Source organism: Sturnira hondurensis, unplaced genomic scaffold, assembly GCF_014824575.4.
Source record: "Sturnira hondurensis isolate 20B ecotype Veracruz unplaced genomic scaffold, ASM1482457v3 Scaffold0000022, whole genome shotgun sequence".
Lineage (NCBI taxonomy): Eukaryota > Metazoa > Chordata > Mammalia > Chiroptera > Phyllostomidae > Sturnira > Sturnira hondurensis.
Genome location: NW_028072653.1, coordinates 1,948,357 through 1,963,462, shown reverse-complemented (window position 1 = coordinate 1,963,462; position 15,106 = coordinate 1,948,357). Strand labels below are relative to the sequence as shown.

At 51.4% G+C, this 15,106-nt stretch overlaps 1 protein-coding gene across 2 annotated transcripts; it reads left to right on the top strand.

Annotated features, from left to right (window-relative positions):
- On the top strand, window positions 1-14,594 carry C1QTNF2 (C1q and TNF related 2). Of its 2 annotated transcripts, none has more exons than XM_037066277.1 (3): window positions 1-66; window positions 10,355-10,606; window positions 13,807-14,594. In XM_037066277.1, the coding sequence occupies exons 2-3, from the start codon at window positions 10,363-10,365 to the stop codon at window positions 14,418-14,420; spliced, it is 858 nt and encodes a 285-aa protein (XP_036922172.1). In that variant the 5' UTR covers window positions 1-66; window positions 10,355-10,362; the 3' UTR covers window positions 14,421-14,594. The 2 variants fall into 2 exon arrangements, with proteins under 2 accessions (XP_036922172.1, XP_036922889.1); XM_037066994.1 differs by lacking the exon at window positions 1-66 and adding an exon at window positions 6,841-6,892.
- Window positions 14,595-15,106: the final 512 nt, after the last annotated feature.

Sequence of the window (15,106 nt, the reverse complement as noted above, 5' to 3'; positions counted from 1 at the left end):
GGCCGCGGAGCGGGCCGACAGCTTTGTAGCTCCGGACGCTCCGGGACGTGGCGGGCAGCTGCGAGGGTGAGTGTCCGCGGGCTGTCTGCGGAAGGTGCGGGCTGGGAGGGGTGGGGATATGCGGCGACGGGGCGGGGCAGGGGATAGGAGTCTGTGGGAGGGGAGGACTGCGAGCCCCCCTTCTTTGCAGGCTGGGCAGTCCACGGATTCCTCCCTCTTGACCTCTGCCTTCTGAACTATGTATAACGTGAATTAACATTTATTGAGCGCTTACTGTGTGCCAGGCTCTGTGCTCGGTGGTTTACCTGGTGCTGGCAATAGTTTTACCATTTATTGAGCGCCTGTTTTGTGCCAGACCCTGCCAACCCTCTGCTCCTGCTCTTCCATTTCCATGACAACAGCCTATCTGCATCTGCAAAAGAGGAGCCAGGCTCAGAACGACTTGCATGTTAACGACTTGCATGTTAACGACTTGCTCTGGGTTGCGCAGCTAGTAAGTGGTGATAAAGGGAGTTGAACCCTGATGAGTCTGAGTCCAATACCCAAGCTGACGCTCACAGTCAACACATATCAGCTCATTTACTCTTCACAACACTTGCTCAATTAAACACATTATACAGACGGGCAAACTGAGCTCAAAAGGTACTGCATGGAAAGCAGAGATTTGCACCCAATCCTTCACAACTCTCTTCATTCTCCCTCCTCCCTCAAATTTGGTTTTTAGTTCTCCATCCCCACTGCCAGTGCCCTGTTCCAGGCCTGGCAGTGGTCCCCAGTGGCCTCCCGGCACAGGCCCCTCCCCTAACACTGTAAGTGCTTTGCACAGCCTCAGGGTGGTCCTCCTCTGTCCTTTCACCACAGAACTCTCCTGCCTAGAGCCCTTCAAGAGCCCCCTCCTTCGATTGGCCGTCTCCCAGACGCCCTGTGTCCCTGCCGCGCTGAACCAGTGGCAACAGCAACCACAGTGTCCTGTGTCTGTCAACCCAAAGCTGAGCATTGTCTGAAGTCTGTCCTCTGCCACTCTCCACTTCTGTGCCTCTGTCTACACAGTCCTCCGACTCACTCTGTTACCTGGTGATCACGTGCATTATGGCTGCCTCACCCGCCACCCCCTCTGGGCCCCCAGGCTTTCGGAGCTCCCCTGCCGCCGCCCTTCATTCTCACGCAGAGGGAGCTGCAGGCCCTATTTCTTCCGAGATGTCCGACTGCCCCCAGCCCCTGCAGGGACACCAGCCTTGCCTGCCTTCTCATCCAGCAATGGCAGGGTTACCTTTGTCTTAAATGACATAAAACTAACAGAGTTCATTGTAAGAAATGCAGACACTTCAAAAAGGCAGCAAGTGAAAGGCAAAAGCCTATGTATCTCCCAATTCTGAAAGGCAGCCCCTTTAACAAGATGTTGCATCCTTTCAGAGATTTCACATACATATTTATGTGTCTTTTTTTAACTCAAAGACAGTCGTACCTTACGTTCCCTACTGCTGCTTGCCTTTTTCACTTTTGGTGTCTTGGCCACCTTTCCGTATATCTCCCTATATGGGCCTAACTTAGTTCTTACAACGGCATCTTAGCTCGTCACGGCACGAACAAATGGAGACTTCTTTCACCAGTCTGGGTTCACCTTTGAAGACACTCTACCTCTACCAAATATTCAATAAATTCCCCAAGAAGCTATTTCTTTCTCTGCAAATCCCTCCATCCTGCCCTGTGTTGCTGTTCCTTCTCTCATCCTCATGTGCCCCTGCGGCTGACACAGATGACCAGGACTTCTTCTCCACAGTCCGAGTCTCTGCTGCCGTCAGCTCCGGAATGCGCACTGTGGGGTCACAGAGTGGAGTGTACACACTCACAGCTTCCTGCCAGTCGGGCTTTGTCCCTGCGAGATGAACCCCTGCAGAAATTTTATTTTCTGTTACTTAACTTCTACTCTACGTTTAGTTTTTGAAGGAATTCTTTGCTGAATCTTTTTTCAAGGAAATAATCCTCCCTTGGGGTTGTGATTTCTGTAAATGGCTTGTTCACAGAGCTGCCCTGGAAGGTATGTGTACATGGGTCCCGTGCCCAAAGAGAAGGGCCGTCCATGGTACAGGGTCATGAACCCCGGGCCCAGAGCCAATAGGTCTGGATTCTATCCCAGTTTTGACCTGGGAAAAATGACTTCATTTTTCCGAGCTCTGTTTTCTCTTTTGCTACATGGGGTTGGTAGTATCAGCCTTAAAACTATGGGGAGATTAAAGGAGAAAATGAACATCAAAGCTTTGAAATAAGCCCTGGCTGGTGTGGCTCAGTGGATTGAGCGCCAGCCTGCAAACCAAAAGATCACTGGTTCGATTCCCAGTCAGGGCACATGCCTGGCTTTTGGGCCAGGTCCCCAATTGGGTGCGTGCAAGAGGTAACTAACTAGTCAATACATCCCTTACGCATTGATGTTTCTCTCCCTCTCTTTCTCCCTCCCTTCCCCTTTTTCTAAAAACAAATAAATAACATCTTTTTAAAAAGAAAGCTTTGAAACAAGACCACACAACTTGCATAGAGAACACATTCACAGAGAATCTCCCTTTTCCTCAAGGTCGGGGGTGACAAACTCATATGCCAACTGGGGCTGTCATTTTAACCTTCTCCCACCATCTCTCTCCTCCTTCTCATGTATTATTCGTACATCAGAACGACTCTGCTGTTACTGAGCGCCTCCTGTGGGCCGGGTACTGCGTGATCTCATTTAATGTTCATGTTCACTCCGTGAGGGAGGCCTTCCGAAAGACCTCATAGCATTCAAACTGGTGTCATCCAGAACTCACCGCCGAAAGAAGGATGGCAGGGTTTCTGTTTCCCGATTTGAATAGGGCTGCCGTGTGGCTCCAGCAGAAACACACTTTGCAGATCACCATTCGTGCTGCCTTGCAAGGTTCTTGGCAAACTTTCACCCAGCAAGTGAAACCAGGGATATGTTCATATCGTGCTATTTCAAATTCAAATGATTCAAATATCACCATACGGTATTAGGGGGTTTTTTTCCTCCTTTTACAGATGAGAAAACGGAGGCTCAGAGGTTAAATAAATAGCTGGGAAATGATTCTTAACCACCAGACCAGCTCTGTGCTTCTTGAAGGCTAGTCCTATGTCAGATCTCTGAAGAGTTATTCTGACTGTCTGTAGGGCCTGACCAGAGGGAGCTCCATGGAGACCTGTGGGCCCAGGGAAGTCAGGGAAAACCTAGCCTTTTCCCCCTAACCCTTCGGAGCTCGGAATTTGTTCCTCTCCCTCAGTTTCCAGATCTTCAAGGGTGGCCCCTCTATGCCATTCCAAGGAATCCCCTAGCCCCCAAATTTCTTCCCCCCGCCATCAGCGTGGTCCTGGCTGCCCTTTGAGAGAGAGCCCGCTACACAGAGACAGGAAGGGTGAGGTGTGCTTTCTGTCCCGGTCACACAGCTATGCCAGGCTGGATCCTCAATATAACCAGACCCTGTGCCTCTCAGGGCAGCAACCACACCTTTCATTCCAGTGTCTGGCTTCAAAGGCAGTAAAAATGGGTGACATCACGGACTGGGCACTCTCGCCAGGCCGTGGTGCCAAGCACCAGCTCACATGGTGTCCCACTGGCCTTGTGTCACTTGAAGAACTAAGCACTGTCCCATTGATTCCTCTGTCTGTATTAGTCACCCGTGTTATGGAGCGTGGTCAAGCAGGTGGCTTAGCCACGTGGAGCCAAGGCAGGGGCCGCATGCCTTCCCTCGGCGCAGAATGGCTAGGCAGAGACTAAGGCCCAGCCTCCCTAGGACAACTGTGGACAACCGGCAGAAACACACCGCAAACTAGCCTAAGTGAAAATGGAGAATTTATTCTAGGACTACAGGGGCTTCCACCTGAAATGCTGCAGGACTCCTGGAGGAAGGCCAGGGCTGTTTTTCACTAGTTTTCACTGTTTTTCACAGTTGGTGACAGTTACAATGATAAACTTGGTCCAAGTTTTTGTATCAGGTGTTACCTCCAACATCCATGAGCTGGCTTGATTTGCAGAAGGGCAAGAAATAATGAAATAATAATAGGTAATGCCTTTATCCCTCTTCCCTTATGCCAAACCGTATTCTAGGAGCATTATACCGTCACAACAACCTGGTAAGGTAGATGCTTTTACCGTCGTCCCCATTTTGCAGAGGACATGGCTGAGGGAAAGAGGATAAGTAATTTGTGAAAAGCCCCACAGCTAGTCCGTGGGATTTCAACCCGAGCAGTTATGCTTAGAGCTGAGGCAGTAGCCGGCGTGTGGCTGTTGGGCGCTTGGAACGTGGCTTTTCTGAATAAGGATGTGCTGCAAGCATGAAATACACACCAGGTTTCCACGACGTAGTGCCAATTAAAGAGTGGAAAGTACCTCATCAGTAGTTGTTACATTGGTTACGAGTGATGGTGTTTGAGATGTATCAGGGTGACTAACATATAGCATTAAAATTAATCCCATCTGCTTTTTTCAAACCTTTGGAGCATGGCAGTAAAGACATTCACAGTGGCCTGTGGCCTTGTGTTGTCTGCCTGCTGGACGGCACTGTGCAAACAGGGTCCCAGCCCTCGGGAGAAGCAGGACACAGGGCTCTGAACACCCTCAGGCCCCCGTCCCTCCCCGCACATCTGGCAAACCTGCTGCATTCTTCTCGCACACTGCTGTGCTGAGCAGGTCCAAAGCTCGAGGGCTTTGGCCTCAGCCACCCCGAGCCTGACTCTGGACTTCACTGCACAGGCAATTGACGTAGCCCAGGGCCCAGAGGGGTGGGCTCCACGTCCACCACATCACGTGCCACATTTGCCGATGTCTAAGGATTTGGGGTGTTAGTACAGTGCCCACCAGGCTGACTCCTGGCATGCTGTCAGGAGTGCCACTGGGAAAAACCCCGCGAGGCCCTGGCTTCCGAGACCTCGTTAGGTCATGGTTTGGCCTCAGACTTCTTCTTCTAGACTGAGCCAGAAAGAGGGGGTGGAAAGACAGGAGAGAGCTCAGATATTTTCTGGGGCCTTGTGACCAGTGGGTCCGATGACTTGCCATGATCTGCACTGTTGACTTGGCGTGCTAGAGTGTCCACATGGGCCATGATCTGGACAGCCCAGGAAAGGGGATGCTGGGTGAGCACCATGTGTGAGTCGCTGGCACCCATCCCCCTCACCTCCAGTTGGTGTCTCAGCTCTTCAGAGAACCTGGAGAGGGCTGTTTCCAAGTTGCTCCCTGGAATTCAGGGAGGGCATGGGGTGTCTCTCATTACAGAATTTGCAGTCCCATTAAAGCCAATTTTTAGCGCATTTCATCAGCAAGCAAGCCCGGCCCCCATTCCAACCACCAGCCCTTCCTTTTGAACTCCCGACACTGGGGGAATTGCCCAGTTAGGCCAGATTCAGGTATCCTTCCCCCACGCAGAACTAGGCCTCCCTGTGAAATATTCCGGGGGGGTGGGGGTGGGGCGGGGCCCAGTGCCAGGTCAGGTCTGCATGCTGTTAGTTCAGCTGCAGTCATCATCAATTATAATTTTAAATGAGACTCTAACTTTTGTATTATGTTTTGCTCTCGACACCCATTACCCCTTTGGATTCTCAGAACAACCCTGCAAGGCAGCTGGGTGAGAGTTACTGTCTCCACTTCGTACTTGAGGAGATGGAAGCCCAGATAAGAGGAAATGACTTTTCCATAGTCCGTTGACCAGCACGTTGCAAAGCTGGGACGCAGACCCACGTCTTCTGAATCCAAGTGCATATGTGTCGCTGGGTTTCCCTCAGTAGCCAAGTGCGGCATGTCATCCGTCCGCTTTTGGTCTTTTTGCTCTTTTATTACCAGTGACCTTTCCATTCAAGGCTGGAACAACTGTGAGCTGAGCACTCACTGCATGTGGGTGGTCACCGTGCTGGACTCTAGTGACAGAACACAGAGCAAGAGGGGCGGGGCGTCTGCTTTCCTGGCCCTTCCACACCAGAGGAAAGACACAGACAGGTAACGAGTCAGGAAAGAAAGAAAGATATAATCTCAGCTTGAGCCACGTGCTTTGGCAGACAGACCAGGGAGGTCTGAGCCAGGGAGGTCTGACTTGGGCTGTTTTCGATCCGGAGCTGGGGCAGGCCCCTCTGGGGAGAGGTTACTAGACCTGAGTGGGGGAGGAAGAGGCAGGTGGCCATCCGAAGGCTTTGGAGAAAGGAGAGTGCCCCCTCCACATCAGGGGGCATTTTAGGCAGATTTCTCACACCTGCTGAGCATTCACTGTCACACAGTGCGCTAGAAGCTTGGAACACATTTTCTCATTGTAGCTACATGAACTTTGATAGGTAGGTACTCTATGGTTCCCATTGAATAGTTGAGGACACTGAGTAGCCAGGTGTCTCACGTCTCTTAATCACTGAGCCAAACACCACCCCTACCTATCGGTGTGTCACAGCTGGACAATGAGCAGCTCAAATTCATTTGAGCATAATTTATATCCTCTGATGTCCAGGGTGAGATTATTCAGAACTCAGGCCTAGCAGCCTTGCTCAAGGCCCAGACAAGTGTCCCTGGCATCTCTACTGGTAGGACCATGTTCAGGTAGAGTCAGTGAGGGTCAGAGGTCCCACTTCTGGCCCTTCCCACACCACAGTCTGGGTGGAGGGCCCTTGGGAAGGAACTGGCCGGGGCGTGGGGACACGGTCCTGTGGTTGGGAGAAGACGGAGAAGGAAGAAGGCTTAGGCTGGGGCCCTGTAGCATCTAACATTTTCCTAGAACCTGTATATTTATGAATCATTAGCTGCTTAAAGGAGAGATGAGAAGGCCAGGTAGTGGGCAAATTAGAACCAGACTGAAGATCTTTGTCCAAGTTTAGCAACTCATGATTCAACTCACGCCAGAAAGGACAATTTAGGAGCTAAGATTGTTTTTAAAAGGTGAGGAGGGACCAATACATTTCCCCCCTCTGATCACTTGAACAGAAATGTATGGAGCACCAGCTATATGGAAAATATTCTGCACGGCCCGCCCCCCCCCCCGGAGTTGGGGTGGGGTCCCTGTGCTCTAGGAGGTCAAAAGGAAGGAGGGATTAGGTCTAGTTTGGGTCAGAAAAAAACAAGAAGGAGATGACTTATTGAAACCCAAGAGTATCGACGCCCTTTTGGATTTAGTCCACCGCCTTCTTTTCCCTTTTTTGTGGATGTTCTTGAGGGTAGACTCTGGGTATCAAATGCTCACTAATCAAGGAAGTATTTCTTAAACACCTACTGACTGCAAGAAAGTTGGAAACTCGGGGAGATAGCAAGTCAGCTGTGGTCCCCACTCCCGTGGGGCTTCCGTGTCAGTGGGGGACAGAGTGGGGAGGCAGCAGGCCCAGAAGCAGGTAGGCAGGCAAAGGCAGGGAATACAGGTGAGCTTGCAGGGCTGGAAAGAACACAAGCAAGGAGCTGGGGACCAATGAGAGAGCCATCAGGAAGGCCTTGGAGGGTGTGATGTTGACGCTGAAACACCGAGTAAAGAGTCAGCATGCCAGAGGGTGGGGCCCCTGGGTGTCAGAAAGAGGGGCAGAACAGAGTTCGGTCTGAAAGAGAAGGGGTGTCTGGAGGAGTGAGGAGAGGTGGGGAGGAGCTGGGGGTGGGGTGGGGTTGTGGGGGGAGCCGGGTGATTTAGGGTCTGGTGAGTCACATGGTCAGGGGTTCCTACATTTGCTATTTGTAACCAGTAGCCACTGCAGTAAGACCCTCCAGGAACTGATGCTCCTGAATTACGCTTTTAAAGGGTCCCTCTGGCTTCAGCATGGAGTGTCCATGGGGGGCCAGGGAGAGGACCAAGAGATCATGGAGGCTGCTGTTGCCAGGTCCGAGCAAGGAATGAGCTGATGGCCTCTGGGTGTGCTCTTGTGCACCCTGGTCTTTCGGATCAGCCCCAGGAAATACCCAGCAGTGAACACTCCAAAGAGGCTCATGGTGGGGAATCAGAGCCCAGGAGGCTGTCCCCTCTACCCTGACCCCCATCATTTTGGCTGAGTCAAGTGCAGACCTCTCAGAGAACAGAAGGTTTTCTTCACGCATCGATTTACTCAAGTGTCCCGAGGGAGAAAAAGCATCGCTCTTAACATTTTTAAAGTCACGTCTTTGTGTGTGTGTGTGTGTGTGTGCGCGCGCGTGTATAAAATGACAAAATACAAAATATCCAAGAAATCTTCTATTGCTCTGTGTAGCTTTGCCACATACTTCAAGGTCTCTCCTGTAATTTGGGATATTTAGGAGGAAAAATCAGACATGCTGACATAATGAAAAGCATTTGAGCATCAGGGTCAGCCAAACCCAAGTTCAAATAGAACTTCTGCCATGAGCTAGTCGTGTAAACATGAGCAAATTGGCCTCTCTGAGCTCCAGTTTCCTCTTCTGTAAAGCAGAAATACCAGGAGAAATGCCAGGAGAAGGCAGCAAGGTGCAGGGGTCTCAGTGGGGTCTTCCAAGCCCTGTAGACTCGAGTTCAAATGCTGCCCCGACTGCTCCAATCCCGTGACCTTGGGTAAATCATTTGACTTCTTAGAACCTCTGAAGAACATAACAGGAAGTTTTCCACCTTTGTAGGATTTGTTGTAAGCTGCAAATAAAAGCATTCAGGTAGGAAGCAGCACGCAATGCCTGGGGCATTGTAGACACCCGTACAGCCAGTTAGTTTCTTTTTCAGTTTTCCTGTCCCTAACTGAAGAGATTAGATGAGACCATTGTTTGGGGCTCTCCCCAAGTTTGTGATGCTGAATTTATTTAAAAGACCTGGGAGAGTTAACCTGTGTGGATTCCTTGGGGGTCATGGCACCCCACGCCCAGGTTTTCTCACCACTTTGGTGTGGAGAGTAGCCTGCTGGGGCCAGACCCCGGAGGGCCGGGAGGGCCGGGAGCAAGGCTATTTGGGGCTTGTTTTTCTGAGAGGTGCCCTGGGGCCACGGAGACTCTCCTCTCCCGCCCTCTAGGTTTGGAACTTGAATCCAGTCACCCCGCCTTTATTTCCAAAACAGTCCCTGGCTCCAGCCACGGGAACCTCCAGCTCCCAGAAATCCATTGCTCCCTGCGTGTTCCAGAGCCCAGCTCCTCCACCCTGACGCTGGGGCCTGCCCTGGGCCAGCTGTCACTGAGCCCTGTCCCTGCTGTCCCGAGAGGCTGGAAAGCAGGCCCTCCTCCCTCTTGCCCAGCATGTGAGGCTGAGAGTGGAGGTCAGAAGAGAGAAGGGATGGGCGACTGAAGGACATGCTGCCCTGCTCTCCTGCCTGTCTTGGTCTAGCGGTCCACACCGCTTCCTCTCTCTCCCTCTCTCGCCCTTGTCCAAAACGTTTGCAGATCGCAGCTTTCCAAACCAGTCCAAACCTGCTTGCATAATGCGGTTTCCCTTCTGGGAGCCCCAAAGTGTCGCTGTGTCACAGCTCACAAGTCACACTGACCAGTCTCCCAAGACTCTCGCTCATCAAGTCCGGAGGGAAGGAGACGGAGAGTCTGGGACCCACGGGCTGTCTAGGGCACCAGTTTCCAGGAGAAATAGCTGAAGGAGTTTGGGGCGGGGCTTGAGGTTAAGGATGGGTGCGAGAGCAGTTTTTTATTATAAGCCTTATGGTATTGTTTGATTTTAGAAACAATGTGAGTATATTATTCCAATTGGTATTTCTAACTTAAAAAAAGAAGGACACAGTGTAACCTGGGACGAAAGGGCAGGCACTGGCTCTGCCCGGCGTGGCCCAAATCTCAGCCCTGCCACCTGCTAACGGAGGGCCAGGCATGTTGTGAACTTCTCTGGGCCTCCATTTCCTCACTCGTACCTACCGGGGAAGGATGTGTGGGGGTGAAGAAACATCTGGAAGGCTCTCAGCCCGTGCCTGGCACCCAGAGAGCACCTGGCAGAGGAGATGCCACCGTGGCCTGCCAGTGTCACTCAGAGCTGAAGCCTCACTCCCCGTCCCCCACAGTGGGCTACCCTGAGACCCCTGGAAGAAGCAGCAAGCTGTAAATCAGCACCTGCAATTTGAAGTATTTCTGCCCTTGTAGCTTTCCATGTGGGTCACATATTTGAATGAAACCGTGGCTTGTTTCTCTCCGTCCACAGCTCGCCCCAGTCAGCTCTCACTGGGCCGTATGTCCTGCCACTCCAGGGGACAAGGGTGGTGTGAGGACGAGTGCCTCACCCCAAGACCCTCTAAAGTATATTCTGGGCTCAGCTCATCCAAATATATACTCGGGATATGATGACATGGTCCAGCTACTCGTATGTATGTGATGCAGTGTAGCAAGTAGGAGCCAGAAATAGCATCCAGTCTCCCAGCGGCCGCCTCCTCCCCTGCGTCCTCTCTGACAACCAGCAGTGGCCGCACTCCCTGCTCACAGCTCTCTTGCCTCCTGCAGGTGACACCATGATCCCCTGGGTGCTCTTGGCCTGCACACTCCCTTGTGCGGCCGACCCTCTGCTTGGCGCCTTCACCCACAAGGATTTCCAGAAGGGCTCCCCTCAGCTGGTCTGCAGCCTACCTGGCCCCCAGGGCCCACCCGGTCCCCCAGGAGCTCCAGGGCCCTCAGGAATGGTGGGAAGGATGGGCTTTCCTGGCAAAGACGGCCAGGATGGCCAGGACGGGGACCGGGGGGACAGCGGAGAGGAAGGTAAGAGGCCCAGCGCCTGCCCCTCCTGTGCCCACCTGGTCTTGACAGCACCTGGCACAGAGAGCTGAAAACTGGTGTCAGCCCGTGTCATTATCGGCCAAATTAACATCCCTTTAAAAAACAAGCCTGTGTTCTCCTGAAACAGGGGGTATTAAATCTTATGCTCCTTCCCCAGCTACACCATTGGTTTGCTGAATGACTTTGGGCAGGTTTCCTGAAATACTACTCAGACCCCTTCTGGTTGCAAGGGGCAGAAACCCAATTTATAGCCCCAAATGGAATTTATTGGCTCATGCAATGGAGAAGCCCAAGAGTTAAGCTTCAGAAATGGCTGGATCCAGGAGCTCAAATATTGTTGTCAAGGCTCTGCTTCTCTCTGTGTGTTGGTTTTCGCAAAGGCTGGAAGTCCTGAAATGGCTCCTGGTGGGCTCAAGCCTTCCTCATCATGGTTTGACCCATAGAGCAAATCTCAGGATGACTGATCCTCCCCGATCACACGTGCATCCTGGACCAATCCCTTTGATCATGGAGGTGAGGTATCACCACTTGCCTGGACTAGGCCTTGTGCCCACCCCTGGGTGTGTGTGATTGGGTGGGAGGGCAGTTGGTCACTGTGATTGACAGCCTCACTGGGACCACATAAAGCAGTGAAACACGGTTCCGCAAAGAAAAAGATGCCAGGCAGCCAGCAAACACATTGAATACTATCTATCTACACGCCCTCTCAGCCTTGACTTTCTTTCTACCTCCAGACCCTCACCCTAGCAACCAAATACTTTCCGGCATCAGCAGCACCCCAGAATGCACATATGAAGCAGCAGGGAAACCATAGCTTTTATCTGTATGGAATTTTAACATTGACAGAGCATTACCCCATTTCCCGACTGCAGTGGAAGATTCGGATCTGGACATGTGCTCCGTGCAGGGCCAGCCCAAGCTCTCCCTGACGTTCACCCCAGGAACCCTAGGGCAGGAAACAGGTCTCTGCCACTGGCTTTTCCCTCTCGGCCAAGAGCTGTGAGGGTGCAGGCGTGGGGCTGCCTTTGGCCACCTTTCCTGCCACGCACTGAATCTCTGCTGAGAATTAATCCAACACGCCGAGGAAGGCAGTGTCGAGAAGTGGGAAGCCCTGACGTGTGTAACCCAGATAAAGCTCGGGCTTACTCCTGGACCAGCCGGAGTGCAGGACCACCACCAGCCACCTGCCCCTGACAGACACGTGTAAACCCATCTCCAGAAAGGTCTTGAAGAGGAAGTCGGCTTTTCCTGAAATTTCTCGGGAAAGTCATCAAGAAGGAAGCACCTCGCTTTCCAGTAAGCTTCCTTATTTTTCATCCGCCCCAAAAAACTGAAATCCAAAATGACTCTCTTTACTCCTCTTCTCCTAGCTCTTTCTCCCACCTTGTGTTTCCTTTCACTTTTTTAAAGATTTAATTTAGTTTTAGAGAGGGAAAAGGAGGGAGAAAGAGGGGGAAAAATATCAACGTGTCTGCCATTGTGTCTCGAGCACCTCCCCCTAGGGACCTGGCCCACCACCCAGGCATGTGCCCTGACCGGGAGTTGAACCAGCCACCCTTTGGTTCGAAGGCAGGCACTCAATCCACTGAGCCGTGCAAGCCAGGGCTATTTTCATTTTTTCAAGGAACAACTTTGTGACCTTTCCTAGTTTTATTTTTCCCCGTTCCTTTTATTTATTTTTAATCGCATGAGTAATACACAAATACATTTTCTCTGTAACAAATTTAAGCAACACAAATAAAACAAGAGTCCCCCTTAATTTGCACCCCCTTCTTGTCCTCCTCTCATCCCCCAGAGGTAACCACTGATAACTGGTTAAATGTGTATCTTCCCTGGCCTTTTTCTATGTATTTACACAGTGTACAATAATGCCAGGCATTGCTGGGTGTAAGCAATCTGTTCCTGAAATTAGATGTTCAGCCAGAAAAGACTGTTAGGTAATCTACTTCCCACTTGTTTAAACCAAGAAAAATAAAAATACATGACATGTTAACCCCAAACTCTACACCACAGTAAAATGTCTACATGCATACATGTAAGAAGCAGAGTATCTTGTTAGGGTGTAAAATGCCTGTATTACTTTCTACACACCCAATTTATGCGGTGGTAAATAAAGAGTTGCCTTGTTACGATGAGGCTAGAATGTTCTTCAGTGCCAACAACCTTCAGGAGCAGGATCCTTGATTGGCATTCAGCAGGCTTTTCCAAACACCAACACCCGATTCTGCCTGTTTACCTGTTATACCAGCTGTCCATTTGTGTTTGGATGTGAAAACAGTTTTCAACTCTTTATCCATAATTTGTTTTATTGAAGGTGTTGTATTGAGTTTAGGGGACATGAAAATAAATGTTTTCAATGTAATCATGGGCCAAAAATGTCATACTGAAAGAAATGCACATTTTATGAAATAGAGGCATGAAGAACCAAGACCTGTTCCACAGGAAATGTAGCCTAGGGTAGGCCGAGTGTATCCAGCAAATGCTTACTGTGGGTCAGGCAATCTTCCATGCAATTAAATGGCTATAAAATAGCATGGTGGGTGGCTTTGAACAAAAAAAAAAATCCTCCACCTGCTCTTTCCTCTTAACGGGATATTTTGAAGAGGTTTTCACATAGTGCACATAAGTCTGCCTCATTTTAAAATCTCCTGCATAGGACTGCCCGTTATGGGTGGACCACAATTTTTCCGTCATTTCCCCTTGCGTGGGCAGTTAGTCATTCTTGGTGTTCACTACGGTAAGCAGCGCCGCACTAAACTCCCTCCTGCGCATGGGCAAAGCTGGTGCAATAGGCAGGGATTTCACTAAGGTCAAGGTTTTGAGGTCAGAAAGCTCTCAACTCTCTCCTCACCCATTGCCAGCACAACCCATTGTATATTGTTTGGGCAGACAAACCAGACTCTTCCTTAGAAGGCAGGAAAAGAAAAGGTTGTGACTTGTGTTATTTTTGCCCCGACCCCCAATGATTCTGGAATGTGTCACTGTTCCCGTTTTCCGGATAGGACTTCGAGACGCGCCCCAGGTTAACACCATCGGGATTTGCGCCCGTTCCCACTGACTCCAAAGTCCTCTTGTGCTTCCCATTACCCGGAGGCTTGGCTCCAAAGGTGGAAAGCCAAGGCCCGCAGCCTCTGCCTAGGTCTCCGAGGGCCCTTCATAACTCCAGCTGCTCTGTCTTCCAGGTCCACCTGGCCGGACAGGTAACCGGGGGAAGCCAGGACCAAAGGGCAAAGCTGGGGCCATTGGGCGGGCTGGCCCTCGCGGCCCCAAGGGCCTGAGCGGTGCCCCGGGGAAGCACGGCACACCAGGCAAGAAGGGGCCCAAGGGCAAGAAGGGGGAGCCGGGCCTCCCGGGCCCCTGCAGCTGCGGCAGTGGCCACGCCAAGTCGGCCTTCTCAGTGGCGGTGACCAAGAGCTACCCACGGGAGCGGCTGCCCATCAAGTTCGACAAGATCCTGATGAACGAGGGCGGTCACTACAACGCCTCCAGCGGCAAGTTCGTCTGCAGCGTGCCGGGGATCTACTTCTTCACCTACGACATCACGCTGGCCAACAAGCACCTGGCCATCGGCCTGGTGCACAATGGCCAGTACCGCATCCGGACCTTCGACGCCAACACGGGCAACCACGACGTGGCCTCGGGCTCCACCATCCTGCCTCTCAAGCAGGGGGATGAGGTCTGGCTGCAGATCTTCTACTCAGAGCAGAATGGGCTCTTCTACGACCCCTACTGGACCGACAGCCTCTTCACAGGCTTTCTCATCTACGCCGACCAGGACGACCCCAATGAAGTGTAGACAGGCTGGCGCTGGGTCTGCAGGGACGATGAACAGGCTCCTGGACTTCTGCTTACAGAGCACGACCCCTGGACAGTCTGCTGGGGCTGGGAGCCGGGAGCTTCCGGACTCAGGGCGACCTCCTCTGCCCCCTTTTTCTACACCATTAAATCCAAGCTTTTTTATCCATCCTTCCATTTATCCATTTACTGTTTTTTTTTTGTTTGTTTTATTTTGTTTTTAGTACCTACTGGGTGACAGGCACTGTGCTACACTCCGGGAGCTAGCTACCTCGGGGAACAAGACAGACATGGGCTCTGGCCTCAAGAGCCTTGAATTCTAGTGGGGTATATAATTTACAAGAAAACACACAGATAATGTTATTTTGTGCCAGGATGGAAATGCACAAGCCATGGTCAAGAGTAACCGGAATAACAGGAGACAGGAAAGAGGTGGACTTTTTTTTTTGATTCTGGCTTTTTAGGTTTACTTATATACAGTAAAGTCTACACATCTTAGACAGCTCAATGAATGTTTACACTCGTGCACTCTTTGTTAGCTCCATGCAGACTAGGAACAGAATATTTCCAGCCCCCCAACCACCCAAGGCCCTCTGAAGTCCCTTCCAATCAGTACCAGGGAGGGGTTCATTGTTAAGCTGAGCACTGAAGCAGGAGACAGCCACACGGAAGGCTGGGGGAAGAGGT